Genomic DNA, 15,763 nt, shown 5'->3' on the forward strand with positions numbered 1-15,763 from the left:
TTAGCAATGGACCCTGGCCTTGTGAAGTGTGTCTAAAGAAGGACCCTGCCCTTGTTAAGTGTGTCTAGCAATAGACCATGGCCTTGTAAAGTGTGTCTAGCAATAAAACTTTTGCCTTATAAAGTGTGTCTAGCAATGTACCCTGGTCTTATGAATGTGCGTCTAGCAGTGGACCCTGGCCTTATTAAGTGAGTCAAGCAGTGGACCCTGGCCTTGTAAAGTGAGTCAAGCAGTGGACCCTGGCCTTATACAGTGTGTCTAGCAATGGACCCTGGTATTATAAAGTGTGCCTAGCAATAAACCTTGGTCTTATAAAGTGTGTTAAGTAGTAGACAATGGCCCTGTATCGTGTGTCTAGCAATTGACAATGACCCTGTAAAGTGTGTCTATCAATGTACCCTAGCTTTATAAAGTGTGTCTAGCAATAGACCCTGGCCTTAGAAAGTGTGTCTAGCAATAGACCCTGGCCTTGTAAAGTGTGTATAGGAATGGACCCTGGCCCTGAAAAGTATTTCAAGCAATGGACCCTGGTCTTGTAAAGTCTGTCTAGCAATGGACCCTGGCCTTGTAAAGTGTGTCTAGCAGTAGACCCTGGCCTTATAAACATTGTCTAGCAATGGACTTTAGCCTTATAAAGTGTCAAGCAATGGACCCTGGCCTTGTAAAGTCTGTCTAGCAATCGACCCTGGCCTTGTTAAGTCTGTCTAGCAATGGACCCTTTCCCTATAAAGTGTGTCTAGCAATGGCCCCTTTCCCTATAAAGTGTGTCTAGCAATGGACTCTTTCCCTATAAAGTGTGTCTAGCAATGAACCTTAGCCTTGTTAAGTCTGTCTAGCAGTGGACCCTGGCCTTATAAACATTGTCTAGCAATGGACCGTAGCCTTATAAAGTGTGTCTAGCAATGGACCCTGGCCTTGTAAAGTCTGTCTAGCAACGGACCCTGGCCTTGTAAAGTCTGTCTAGCAATGGACCCTGTCCATATAAAGTGTGTCTAGCAATGGACCCTTTCCCTATAAAATGTGTCTAGCAATGGACCTTAGCCTTGTTAAGTCTGTCTAGCAATGGACCCTGGCCTTATAAAGTGTGTCTAGCAATAGACCCTGGCCTTGTAAAGTGTGTATAGGAATGGACCCTGGCCCTGAAAAGTGTTTCAAGCAATGGACCCTGGTCTTGTAAAGTATGTCTAGCAATGGACCCTGGCCTTGTAAAGTGTGTCTAGCAGTGGACCCTGGCCTTATAAACATTGTCTAGCAATGGACTTTAGCCTTATAAAGTGTCTAGCAATGGACCCTGGCCTTGTAAAGTCTGTCTAGCAATGGACCCTGGCCTTGTAAAGTGTGTCTAGCAGTGGACCCTGGCCTTATAAACATTGTCTAGCAATGGACCTTAGCCTTCTAAAGTGTGTCTAGCAATGGACCCTGGCCTTTTAAAGTCTGTCTAGCAATGGACCCTGGCCTTGTTAAGTCTGTATAGCAATGGACCCTTTCCCTATAAAGTGTGTCTAGCAATGGCCCCTTTCCCTATAAAGTGTGTCTAGCAATGGACCCTTTCCCTATAAAGTGTGTCTAGCAATGCCAATGAACCTTAGCCTTGTTAAGTCTGTCTAGCAGTGGACCCTGGCCTTATAAACATTGTCTAGCAATGGACCGTAGCCTAATAAAGTGTGTCTAGCAATGGACCCTGGCCTTTTTAAGTCTGTCTAGCAATGGACCCTGGCCTTGTAAAGTCTGTCTAGCAATGGACCCTTTCCCTATAAAGTGTGTCTAGCAATGGACCTTAGCCTTGTTAAGTCTGTCTAGCAATGGACCCTGGCCTTATAAAGTATGTCTAACAATGGACCCTGGCCTTATTAAGTGTGTCTTGCAGTGGACCCTGGCCTCACAAATGTGTCTAGCAATGGACACTGGCCTTATTAAGTGTGTCTTGCAATGGCACCTGGCCTTATAAAGTGTGACTAGCAATGGACCCTGGCCTTATTAAGTGTGTCTAGCAATGAACCCTGGCCTTGTTAGTATGTCTACCAATGGAACTTGACCTTGTAAAGTCTGTCTACCAATGGACTCTGGCCTTATAAAGTGTGTCTAGCAATGGACCGCACTTATAAAGTCTGTCTAGCAATGGACCCTGACCTCATTAAGTGTGTCTAGCAATGGAACCTTGCCCTATAAAGTGTGTCTTTCAATGGACCCTTGTCTTGTAAAGTCTATGTAGGAATGGACCCTGACCTTATAAGGTTTGTTTAGCAGTGGACCCAGTCCTTGTTAAGTATATCTAGCAATGGACCCTGGCCTTGTAAAATCTGTTTAGGAATGAACCCTGACCTTATAAAGTGTGTCTAGCAATGGACCCTTGCCCTGTAATGCACCACAAAGCCTGATGATTTAAGTGCCAAGCCACTTTCTCATTTTGTTTTTTATACCCCCACTTTAAAAAAGGGGGGGTATACTGTTTTACCTCTGTCTGTCCTTCAGTCAGTCCATCAGTCAGTCGGTCCGTCCCATGAATATTTTCGTCGCATTTTGCTCAGGAACTACAATACAAGGATTTCTAAAATTTGGTTTCAATGTTTATCTAAGTCAGCTATACCGTGTGATGCGTTTTTAGATTGATCACTTGACAACTTCCTGTTTACCCAATACTTGTATGATTTTACACATGATAGCCAAGTTGAAAATTTTTGTCACATTTTTCTCAGGAACTACAATACAAGGATTTCTGAAATTTGGTTACAGGATTTATATAGGTCAGTTATACTGTGTGATGCGTTTTCAGATTCATCACTCGACAACTTCCTGTTTACGAAACACTTGCATATTTTTACACTATTAATATTATCCGTTTGCAGCGGGGGTATCATCAGTGAGCAGTAGCTCGCAGTTTCACTTGTTTTAACAATTATTAATCATCTTTGATATTTTTTTGATACATTTTGTTTACAAAGTTGGTTTATATACTGTAAATTCAGATATTAATGCGAGGTTTTTATTATTGCGAAAAATGCGACTGAGTTGTAAACGCAATAATTTAAACTCGCATTTTGAAATATTTTATATGAATTTAACAGGATTTTTCTCAAAATCGTAAAAATAAAAATCGCATTTAAGTCTAAAATGTATAACATGCAGACAATGACATTCTTACAGGTATTATCATCATCTGGGATGACTTAGTTAGTGGCCTTCAGTTACAAAACAAAGAATTGATTTAAACAGTAGAAACTCCGGACATCAAATAATCCATTCCCTTGTCCAGATAATTGATGGTGTTTTTATACAATAGAAGATTCCATTCCAAAGGATTTATCAGGGCAGAGTTATTGAAGATCAGCTGGACATTGGCTTTAAGAGGGTCTAGAAAGTTAATAAAAAAAGTTATTGAAAATCAGAGTAATTTACTGAATTATTAGGGTCAATTCGGTTCAGGAATATATAGAAGCAGAGTTTATGAAAGACAAAGTGAATTGGACATCTGAGGGTCCAGGAATATAGATATAAATATTTGTACTTAAGACTAAAACAAATTTGACCAACCATTAATGATGATGACCAGTAAACACAGAAATATAATAATTTACTGGGACAAAATTCAAATATTCCATTTTCTGATTGTATATTTATATCTGTATATAATTGATTGTAAAATTGTGTATTTAAATGTTTGTTTTATTGGTATAAAAACTACATCAATATAATTAACTAGAAATTATAACTATCATAACAAATATGATCCTATTGTGTACTCAATTAATATTGCCTGTGGTCAGTTTGTCAATAATTTCTGCACAGCTAACAACCTTTATTATATAATAATATTAATTTCATATTGTAAATCAGAATTTTATTTAATTAAGAAAAAGTTCAAAGGACATACTATTTAATACAAACTGAAATTTTATTGAATAAAACATTGTAAAACAAAATTCCCTTTGAAAATTTAATGAAGTTTTAAATTAAGTGCATTATAATTATGTATAAACAATGAACATGTTTCTACCAGCAGTCAATTATACCAAGGACCATATTAAACAATCAGATAAATCCATGAATTAAATCTTGATAATTAAATACATATACTTGGTGTTAACTATTGTGAACCTTATTACGCTTTAATATATATTCTGAATTACACAGTATTATAACAAGTCGAGTGGAAATGTTTTTGTGTAACATTTCTTCACATTAGATTTATCATATTTCATTGTATGAGGGGGACTGATAGCTAGGAATGACTACAGGATTCATACTTAATCTTAAAGGTTAATAAAGGTCAAATTGTCAATCATATCCTTCTGTATAAGGGGAGATAACTTAATTTAGTCTTGCATTTTTAATATTTTATACCTTTGCCAGAGGACCTTTCATAGTTTAACATTACATATCTGAATGACTTTTAAAAAAACATTAACATTAATTATGAATGAAGCAGTTTATTCTTTCTCAAGTTGCAACAAGATAATGCCTGAATATTTGGTCAAGTAAGCATTCTCAGGTGTAAAATTCTAGACAGATTATAAAAATAATTTAATTAGCAAAGAGTTATATTCCTTGGATACATTTATTATATTGAAATTGCATGATAATAAAGCACTCATTATATCATAGGTTTACGTCAGCAATGTCTGTGACACTTTTGAAAATAAGCTCTGTTCAAATATTTTTTTTAATTTATGATCCTTGGAATTAACAATTTTACTGGATATCACATTTGCTCATTTCTTGAAGATGATACTTTTAAAAAGTTTATAAAAAACAAAAGCAAACCAGATTTTCTAGAAATTATAGGTTATTGATTTGTTTAGTCCTTGTACCTTATGTGAACAGTCCTCAATGTACCTTATGTGAACAGTCAGAGGACATTGAAACTCTGTTGTTTTATTATGTTTCAAAAGTAATTCATCTGTATTTAGAGCTGGTTTTATATGGTTTCATTCATCAAATGAGAGCTGTATTTAGAGTTGGTTTTATATGGATTCATTTGCCAAATGAAAGCTTTATTTAGAGTTGGTTTTATATGGATTCATTTGCCAAATGAGAGCTGTATTTAGAGTTGGTTTTATATGGATTCATTCACCAAATGAGAGCTGTATTTAGAGCTGGTTTTATATGGTTTCATTCACCAAATGAGAGCTTTATTTAGAGATGGTTTCATTCACCAAATGAGAGCTGTATTTAGAGCTGGTTTTATATGGTTTCATTCAACAAATGAGAGCTTTATTTAGAGATGGTTTTATATGGTTTCATTCACCAAATGAGAGCTTTATTTAGAGATGGTTTCATTCACCAAAATGAGAGCTGTATTTAGAGTTGGTTTTATATGGTTTCATTTATCAGATGAGAGCTTTATTTAGAGATGGTTTCATTCACCAAATGAGAGCTTTATTTAGAGATGGTTTCATTCACCAAATGAGAGCTGTATTTAGAGTTGGTTTTATATGGTTTCATTTATCAGATGAGAGCTTTATTTAGAGATGGTTTCATTCACCAAATGAGAGCTGTATTTAGAGTTGGCTTTATTTGTATTCATTCACCAAATGAAAGCTGTTTTTAGAGTTGGTTTTATATGGTTTCATTTATCAGATGAGAGTGGTATTCAGAGCTGGTTTTATATGGTTTCATTCACCAGATGAGAGCTGCATTTAGAGTTGGTTTTATATGTATTCATTCACCATATGAAAGCTGTATTTAGAGTTGGTTTTATATGGTTTCATTTATCAGATGAGAGTGGTTTCCAGGGCTGATTTTATATTGATTGTTTCATTCACCAAATGAGAGCTGTATTCAGAGCTGCATGGTTTTTATTTTGTTTCATAAACTAGATTAGGCAAATAACCAGAGCTAGTCCAATACTATTTATTTTCTAGGTTGAGGCCAGTAATCACTGTACTCTCCAAAGACTCTTTCACAAAAATATTTACGACTAATATTGAGGACAGTACTATTGATTGCAGTGGCGGATCCAGTGGGGGCCCACTGACTGACCTAAGAGGGGGCCCACTTCAGTCACGCTTCAGTGATTCCCTATATAAGCAACCAAATTTTTTCCCAAAAAGGGGGGCCCGGGTCCCCCGCCCCCCCCCCCCCCCCTTAAATCCACCTATTGATTGTGAGAAAAGTCTGAATTGATCATACTTACTTACAAAGTCTGTCTTTCAAAACATTTTGTTGTTGTGTTGCAGATAGATAACAAATTTCTTTCCTTTCACTAAAGTATTAATAAAAAAGAATTTATTGCAGAGGAATGAAGTGGTAATGGGACATTAAAATCGACATTCTATATAAAAACAAAGACATATTTAATTCATTTTCAATAGTCATAACAGTGAAAGGTTTTATGTTTTAGAATGCCGTAAATTAATGGTGATGGAATTGATTTCTATGGAGCAGAAATTTGAACTTAATTGCATAATTACCTGCCTTATTAAGCATGTCAAAGATCACAATGATTTATAGGTTTATATTGGAAAAGGATAAGGTATTGTTGTGTTTGTCAACAATGGGGGTCTATAAAGGGAATTCATGTAGGGGTAAATTAGGGGAATTCATGTCACATTGAAGAGAAATAGGGGCAGATAAACCACTGTAAATTATTGCTTACAAAAAAAGAAGATGTGGTATGATTGCGAATGAAATAACTGTCCACAAGAGACCAAAATGACACAGAAATTAACAACTGTAGGTAACCGTATGGCCTTCATGCATTTATAATATAGGGAATCACTGTCACCATAGGGGTATTATTGGTCAAAGGAACTTATTGAGTTGTTTCCAACTGCCAGGACTGAATAGCAAGTCAAGGTTGTTAAAAACTCCTAATATCTGGAGTTGTTGAATAATTGGTGTCTGTCACGTGTCAGGATATATATATATTATATAAGGTCCAAGTGACAGAAATATTCTATTATATTATTCCCCCCTAAGAAGTACAGGACATTGACCTGTGGACAGTGACTAAGGTGATAAAAAAAAAGGTGAAAAAACCAAAAACACTCAGAGAAAAATTCAAAATGGAAAGTCCAAAATCAAATGTTCAAAAATAGAAAGAAATAAAGAGGCTAATGTAAAAGTAGGCATAATTAATGGTCAGAGGAATTGTTCAAGGGACTGTCCCGGACATGATGTTAATATTCTTTGGATAATAAATGAAACGATTACGTATACATAAGACTCAAGTCTCTCTACAAATGAGGTATTTACATGCAGTTCCCTTGTCCACATTGAGAAAATAAAATATTATTTGTACGTTTATAGTCCTTAATGTTTATTCATATAACAGACCAGAAATGGGTGGGATTAAAGGTGAATATGGGGATTTATTTGGTCAATAAGGGGATTAGAGAGGGTTAGTTCTGTTTAAGGGGGGATAACTATGTTACAAAAAGTTTAAATACTTTACATATATATCTTTATCAAAAGGTGGGAAATAAATGCAATTTAAATTATTGATTTAAATATTTTGGTTTAATTAATACATTTCACCTTAAAAGTTTGACTGTCTCTCTGGTATCTTTCGTCTCTCTTATAGTCTAGTATAGAATGATTTTGATTAGCTTCAAATTATTCTTGTGGATATTTGTGTATTTTGAAATATAGAATTCACTGCATCAACATGGAAGTAAAGTATCCCATTTAATATGATAAATTCAGGTTTAATTAGAATATAATTAAATGATATGACATTGTGTTTGTAGTGAAATGGAATGTAGGCCATAAGTCAGACCATAGTTGATTATCTCTAAACATCATAGTAAAACTATATATAGACATCAGTGTTCTAAAATGGATTTTTTATCTCCGTTATTTTCTCCCTGAATGGAAACACTAAATGACCATGTAATTGGTACACATTCTTTACGCATTTGCAGTTAAAATGCAGTATGGGTTTTACTCATTTATTGAATGCTGTAACCGTAACTTGCTTAAACCACAAGTTATTTACTTCTGATGGATTGTGTTATTGGGAATCATATCACATCTCTTTATATATAGGCTAGGGTTGGTTCTACTGTGAAGGAATTTTCATTTTCAAAATTATCTACACTGAGGCATGCATATTTATTTCTTGTTTAATATTCACTTTTGTAGAGCTAGCTGGCACTACATTGGTCATTATAGAACACAGAGAAATTTGACCATATGTTGATATGGATTAAGTGTGGTTAAATTTAAACAGAAGGCACCTTACAGTATTGTGTCCTGGAAAAAAATGCCTGTAGCTGTTTTTTTGTGTGTGGTATTAATAAATTGAGAAAGTGAATGTATTTTGTGGTTAATGTAAGTTAGTTTATGACAGTGATTTAAAGTTGAACAAATTAATGGCATCCTGGCAGACAAAAAGAGCTTACTATGGAGTTATATCAATATAATATTTGTGGTATATTTGATTTTCTATTAAAAATGCAATGGAAGGATTTAAAGTTCTTTAAGTAGAAATTTTGAGAATTCACAAGGATAAAAATAGTGTTTCATATCATCAATATCTTAACCAAGTTATGAAATGACAACTTAGGATTATAAGAAATAGTGTTAAATATCATCAATATCTAAACAAAGGTATTTATGATATATGAAGCATTGGCTACATAAGAGGTTTATGACACAATTGTCTCTAAATCTTTGGTAGGGGTCCACTTCAATATTTAATAGATAAAGGTGCAGTTGGAGTACTGTAACCACACCCTTATTCATCTAATTTAGATTTTAATAATGTTTACCTTTCATAAATTGCAAAAGTAAAAATGTAACCCTTTCCCGTGCACAGTGGTTGTGTTTCATGTGGTGATTTGGAAAAGTAGAATATAAAAGTGTAAAATTTAGAGAATCACATATTAGCATAATAAAGAAGAAATCACCTTTGATCAAAGCACAAATTGAAGGCTCAGTTTCCTTATGGTATTAATAAGATATAACTTTATTGAATATAAATGCACATTTGTACCCGTATGGGTTGAAGGCATACATAAATCAACATTATAATTTTACAATACATCATACAGATATAAGAAGCTGTGGTATGAATGCCAATGATTGATTGTTGGTTGCTTTAATGCCGCATTAGAGTGCCAATGAGAGGTAACTCTCCATCCAAGTCACAATTTAATAAAGTAACATTTTAGGTCAAAGCACAGCCTTATTGTCAACTTATTAGACTTTTGACTGGGAGAAAATTACAAGGCTTTTCATGTAACTTGAGTATTAACATGAATGAACTTGACCTGCTCATACGCTTCTGATTGTTTTTCCTACCTATTCCTATATTTCAAGCGGTAAAATGTGACCTATCACAACAGTGGCATGTCCTATCACCTTGTAAATTGGAATTGGAGATCTCATAAACATGTTTTATAAACCCCGCCACATTTTTTACGCCTGTCCCAAGTCAGGAGCCTCTGGTCTTTGTTAGTCTTGTATTATTTTGATTTTAGTTTCTTGTGTACAATTTGGAAATTAGTATGGCGTTCATTATCACTGAACTAGTATATATTTGTTTAAGGGCCAGCTGCTTCAAGGACACCTCCAGGTGATGGTCAGGTTGTTACGTCTCTTTGATACATTCCCCATTTCCGTTCTCAATTTTAATTTTATGCTTCTAGGAAATATAAATTTTGCTAAAAAATTGGCTTGTCACAAAGATTATTATAGTGGATTTTTTTACTGAGTGAGGCTTTGAAGAACAAGCACTTATTGCTCAATAATTGTTGCAACTTTTATGTTGTAATCATTTATTGCATACTGTTTAAAACATTCTACATCTATGACGTAGCCAAAAGTGACATAAAACATCATCAAATATATTAAAACTATTAAATTGATTCCATTCACAATTCTTTACAATAATGAAAATAGATTTAGTATTTTGAGTTATCTCCCCTTGTACATGCTCTTTAGGAATAGTGACATTGAAGATATTAATTACTTTGAAGAAGAAAAATACTCAAATGAAAAAAATCAAAACAAGTTGTCTGCTCTTATAATGGTTGGGTTGTTGTCTCTGACACATTTCCGATTTCCATTCTCAATATTATTAAGAAAATATGAGATTTTATTGTTGTTTGTTGTAATAATTCATCAATCTTTAATTCCAGGTAAATCTGCTTTCAAATTTGTACTTCAGTTTGTTTTGTATTTTTTGAAGAAAAAGTCATCTTTCTGTATTCAGTATGATGCTTGTGCTCTCATCAAATGTTCAGGAGAGAAAATGTAATGTACAACATTAAAGCTGCTTCAGATTGTTGGATTTCATCCAAATTATACTTTAACTGATATTCAACAGGCGATATGAGTTTGAAAAAGGAAGAATAAAAGATACTTTAATGAAAATAAAGGAGAGCAATTTTATAGTTATTTGTTGTAATAATTCAACAATGTTTGATTCCCAATAAATTTGCTTTCAATTGTCATTGAGCTTTCAAGAGTCTGTTTTGTATTCTTGAAGAAAACTCTCAACCTTCTTGATTCAGTATGATGCTTGTGCTCTGCTTAAAAGAGAGATAAAAGATACCATAGGGACAGTCAAACTCATAAATTGAAAATAAACTGCCATGTCATCGCTAAAAATGAAAAAGACAAACAGACAAACAATAGTAAACATGACAGAACATAGAAAACTAAAGAATAAGCGACACGAAACCCACCAAAAACTAGGGATGATCTCAGGTGCTCCAGAAGGGTAAGCAAATCCTGCTCCACATGTGGCACCCTTCATGTTGCTCATGTAATGATAAATCAGGTAAATAGTCTAATTAATAGATTAAATGTTCAGGAGACAAAAAACATTGCTTCAGTTTGTTAACCTTTTATGAAATCTTATTTATGAAATGGACGAAACAGTATGGAAAATCAGTTTCACATGTTTCTTATTAATGTTTCTTGCATTTCAGGTAAAACCATGATTTTATTTATTTTTAGTTGCTTATATAGAGCAGCAAAAATACGGCAAGTTTTCCAAATTAAGTCACCAATAAATTCCTCTATTTCAGATGATAATATGAAGACTAGACTTGTTTGTTCTGCTCCTATACTAGAATGTCTGTCCCTACCCTCCAGCAGAAGTTCTTCCACAACTAGTCAGTCTATACAAGGTGGCAGTAAGAATGAGGACGAAGAAAAGGAAGAAAGAAATGAAGAAAAGACAGATGAAGGGGCCATAAATTACTCAGGTAATGATGAGCAACTTTTGAAAAGTTTAAGTTGTTTCCATGGTACTGTAGATTCATTAATATTCGTTGGATATCAAATTTTGTGGATTTCTAAAAACCTGAAAACCAAGAATTTAAATGTTAAACAAACTACAAATTTGCGGTATGATTAAATGCAGACTTTTAAAAAACCTCAAAATGAAATATCTTCTTAAATGCAATTAAGTATTCCTAAATCCATGAAAATTGGTACTCACGAAAATAAAAGAATCCTCAGTTTTCAGCATAATGAAGTTTTTATGGGAAATTATATTGTCCGTTTACAAAAGCACAAATACTTCAAACAAAGGGAGATAACTCAGACCAGGAATAAAATGTCATATGGTTGTTATCTCCCTTTGAATGGTAAGCCACATACCATATGCTTTAATGACCTAAAAAGCTATAAGAAACCAAAAACTTTAAAATATATATTTCTTTCTGTTACAAACAATGTTATCACAGATTTCCATTTTGTGCATGCTACTTGCATTATTGAAGGTCTCATTGAGCATTGTGTACATATCCACCATATAGTAAACATTCAGTGCATACGAATGGCAAGACTTGCCGTACTATAATGGCATGTTTCATGTACAAGGGCAGTCTTCACAATAGACTTTGAAATCTAGAAATCTAAATGACTAAGGCTAAATTCTACAATAAATTTTGTTTGATTATATTGACCTATGGCCGAGCCTGACAATTAAGTTTCACAAATATGGGTATTAATCCTGAAATGTTTATTTGTCACTTTTTTGATAATATAGAAATGGTAAGCATGGCAATAATTCTTAAAATTCTTCTTATTAGCTCACCTGACCTGAAAGGTCAGTAAGCTTTTCTCTTCACTTGGTGTCCGTCATGTCTCATGTTTGTCGTCGTAGTCTGTTAACTTTAACAAAAATCTTGTCCTCTGTAACTAATGGGCCAAATTTAACCCAAGTTGGCCACTATAACACTAGTGTTTCTAGTTAAGTGTCCGTCATGTGTCATGTTTGTCGTCGTAGTCGGTTAACTTAAATAAAAATCTTGTCCTCTGTAACTACTGGGCCAAATTTAACCAAAGTTGGACACAATCATCTCTAGTGTATCTAGTTAAAAAATGTTTCTGATACCATGCCTGCCAACCAACATGTCCCACATGGCTACAAATAGAACATGGGGTAAAATGCAGTTTTTGGCTTATATTTCTGAAACTAAAGCATTTAGAGCAAATCTGACATGAGGTAAAAATGTTCAGCAGGTTAAGATCTATCAGCTCTGAAATTTTCAGACGAATCTGACAACCCATTGTTCAGTTGCTGCCCCTAAATTGGTAATTTTAAGGAAATTTTGCAGTTTTTGCTATAATCTTAGATATCATTATAGTATCTAATAATATCTTAAATCTACTACATTTGTACTATAAATTATGATTTTAACCTTATTTTACATGATTTCTAAAGCATGATACAGATGAGCAACAGGTCTTGAGAACCTCTAGTTTTGAGTTATATGAAAATGACCTATAGCTGTGAAATACAGTTTTTTCCCTTATTATGCTGACCGCGTGTTGTTACTTTGTAGCCGATCCATCATCCAAGATGGCCACCAGTGGGGGACTTAGTTTAACATGGGACCCTATGGGAAATACAAACAAATGTGTTCTTTTAGAGAACCACTGAATGGAATGAAATCAAACATGGCATGAATGTTTCTTATGAGGTGCTGACCAAGTGTTGTTAATTTGAAGCCTATCCATCATCCAAGATGGCTGCCAGCGGGGGACTTAGTTTAACATAGGACCCTATGGGAAATACATACAAATTTCTTCTTTTAGAGAACCACTGAATGGAATGAAACCAAACATGGCATGAATGTTCCTTATGAGGTACTGACCAAGTGTTGTTACTTTGTAGCCGATCCATCATCCAAGATGGCCGCCAGCGGGGGGGGGACTTAGTTTAACATACGTAGTACCCTACGGGAAATACATACACATGTCTTCTTTTAGAGAACCACTGAATAGAATGAAACCAAACATAGCATGAATGTTCCTTATGAGATGCTGACCAAGTGTTGTTACTTTGTAGCCGATCCATTATCCAAGATGGCCGCCAGCAGGGGACTTAGTTTAACATAGTACCCTATGGGAAATACATACAAACGTCTTCTTTTAGAGAACCACTTAATGGAATGAAACCAAATATAGCATGAATGTTCCTTATGAGATGCTGACCAAGTGTTGTTACTTTGTAGCCGATTCATCATCCAAGATGGCCACCAGAGGGGGACTTAGTTTAACATAGTACCCTATGGGACATACATACAAATGTCTTCTTTTAGAGAACCACTAAATGGAATGAAATCATACATGAAATGAATGTTCCTTATGAGATGCTGACCAAGTGTTGTTACTTTGTAGCCGATTCATCATCCAAGGTGGCCACCAGCAGGGGAGCTTAGTTTAACATAGTACCCCATGGGAAATACATGCAAACGTCTTCTTTAAGAGAACCACTTAATGGAATGAAATCATACATGGCATGAATGTTCCTTATGAGGTGCTGACCAAGTGTTGTTACTTTGTAGCCGTTCCATTATTCAAGATGGCTGCAAGCCAGGGAGTTCGTTTAACATGGGACCCTATGGGAAATACATTCTTCTTTAAGAGAACTACTGAATGAAATCAAACCAAACATAACAATATTAAACCAAATTTGGCCTAAAACATCATTATCAGTATCTGTTACAATTTTTTACATTTTTTAATATTATTTCAAAATCCCAAGTATAGAATCAGGTAAGCGACACAGACTCTTGAGAGCCTCTAGTTTTACCAATTGTTGGCTGTTATCAGAAAAACTATAAGAGCTATAGTTTAAAAGAATAAACTACAAAGAAGTTTCAGAATGACAACATGTGTCTGCCCTCACTTTTTGGACTTATTATTGCAACAGAAAAAAGCAATCATGAATTTTTTTCTATGTGTGTCAATTTTTTTTTCTTTCTCATATACAAATTGCTGTTAAAAATCTGTTTTTGATTCGAACACATTTTTTAAAAATTTTGATTTCGCTGTTTATGAAAACTTGTGTACTAGGTAGAGCATCTAAGTGTACCTGTCCCAAGCCAGGAATCTGTAGAGTTAGTTCCCCTGTCTTGTACTTTATGATTTTGAAACAGTTGTTAAGAAATTATGACTGCTTAATAAAATGAATTAAATGAACCGGTTCTGCATGAGGTCATTTCTCCATGTAAATCACATTTAAATCACCAACAGACTTTGACATTAGTTTTAAACCATCATTATCTAATCGAATATTAATTGTTAAAATCAGGTGTGTGAATTTTTTAAAAGCTTGCTTAACTTGGGGGTATATTTAATACGTCTAATATCATTATGTAAACAGTATAATAAAAACTGTAACTACCCTAACCTGTCATGGGTTGAAAGCGTCCAGAGATAAACCGTTTATTTATCCAAACTTGATTACTATTAGTTAAGCTGAGTGAGGTTAATTTTCTCTTATATCTTTTGTCATTCCTGGAGTTTTAAATATACATTGGATTTTAACTCAAGGTAGAAAAGTTTAACAGGTAGGAACAAAAGTTATCTTAAATCTGTACATGGTTAAATTAAGTTTTACATTTGTAACTATTTATTTTCACATGTACTGATATTTTTGCCTTTGCACATTTACTAATTCATTTGTTCTTTACTATTTTTTCCTGTAACATAGATATTGACCCTTGGTGTTATTCTGGTTGCTTAAGGATTAGAATCAAAAAGGATTGAATTTAAAGTTGTTTTTAAATTGAATAACAACCCAGTGTAGTTGAATTTATCAACTAACTAACATTAAAATCCTCTGAAAACATACATAAAAACAAGTAAGAACTACACAGTGTCCAGATAGTCTAACTTGGTACTGCCACAAAGTTAAATCTGTGTAACATATACCCAACTTACCCCTTTGTTTAGCATATCTATATAAAGAAGGAGTTGTGGTATGATTGTCAATGGGACAACTCCCCACAAAACACCAAATGGCACAGAACTATAGGTCACCATAGGCCTTCAACAATGAGCAAACCATATATACTGCATTGCTATAAAATGCCTCCAAATGACAAATGTAAAACAATTCAAACGAGAAAACTAACTGCCTAATTTATGTACAAAGTAATGAACAAAAAAACAAATATGTAGCAATTATAGCAACAAACAACAACCACTGAATTACAGGCTCCTGATTTTAAAAAGGCACATACAGAATGTGGCAGGGTTAAACATGTAAGAGGGGCCTAACCCTATTTCATTTAGAGCATCTTTTTCGCAGTTGAAAAACTTGCCTGTTGTACACCATTAAGAAAGCAACCCAACAACTAAAAATCTTAAAATGTACCTTGACTTTCTATTTAACCATACATTATGGAATGCTGATCTGAAACCTTAATAGTGTCTTCATCTTCAATTGGTTTTCTTAAAAAATACCTCCCTACTTTAAGGGCCAGTTTGTACCTATCATTTCTTATTCCTATTAAAAAAATTGCAGATAAAATTTTCCATTACAAACACATGTTGCATGATCTCAATTATTGAT

The 15,763-nt window shown here is 34.2% G+C and overlaps 1 protein-coding gene across 1 annotated transcript in view; it reads left to right on the top strand.

The window, feature by feature from the left end:
- The window catches only part of LOC134690650 (uncharacterized), a 147,171-nt gene that overhangs the window by 26,006 nt on the left and 105,402 nt on the right, over positions 1-15,763 (top strand). Inside the window, exon 5 of the mRNA XM_063550642.1 lies at positions 10,977-11,156. Within this exon, the coding sequence (XP_063406712.1) occupies positions 10,977-11,156 (180 nt within the window). The remainder of the gene's footprint in view (positions 1-10,976; positions 11,157-15,763) is intronic.

This window comes from Mytilus trossulus, chromosome 11 (assembly GCF_036588685.1).
Source record: "Mytilus trossulus isolate FHL-02 chromosome 11, PNRI_Mtr1.1.1.hap1, whole genome shotgun sequence".
NCBI classification, from domain to species: domain Eukaryota; kingdom Metazoa; phylum Mollusca; class Bivalvia; order Mytilida; family Mytilidae; genus Mytilus; species Mytilus trossulus.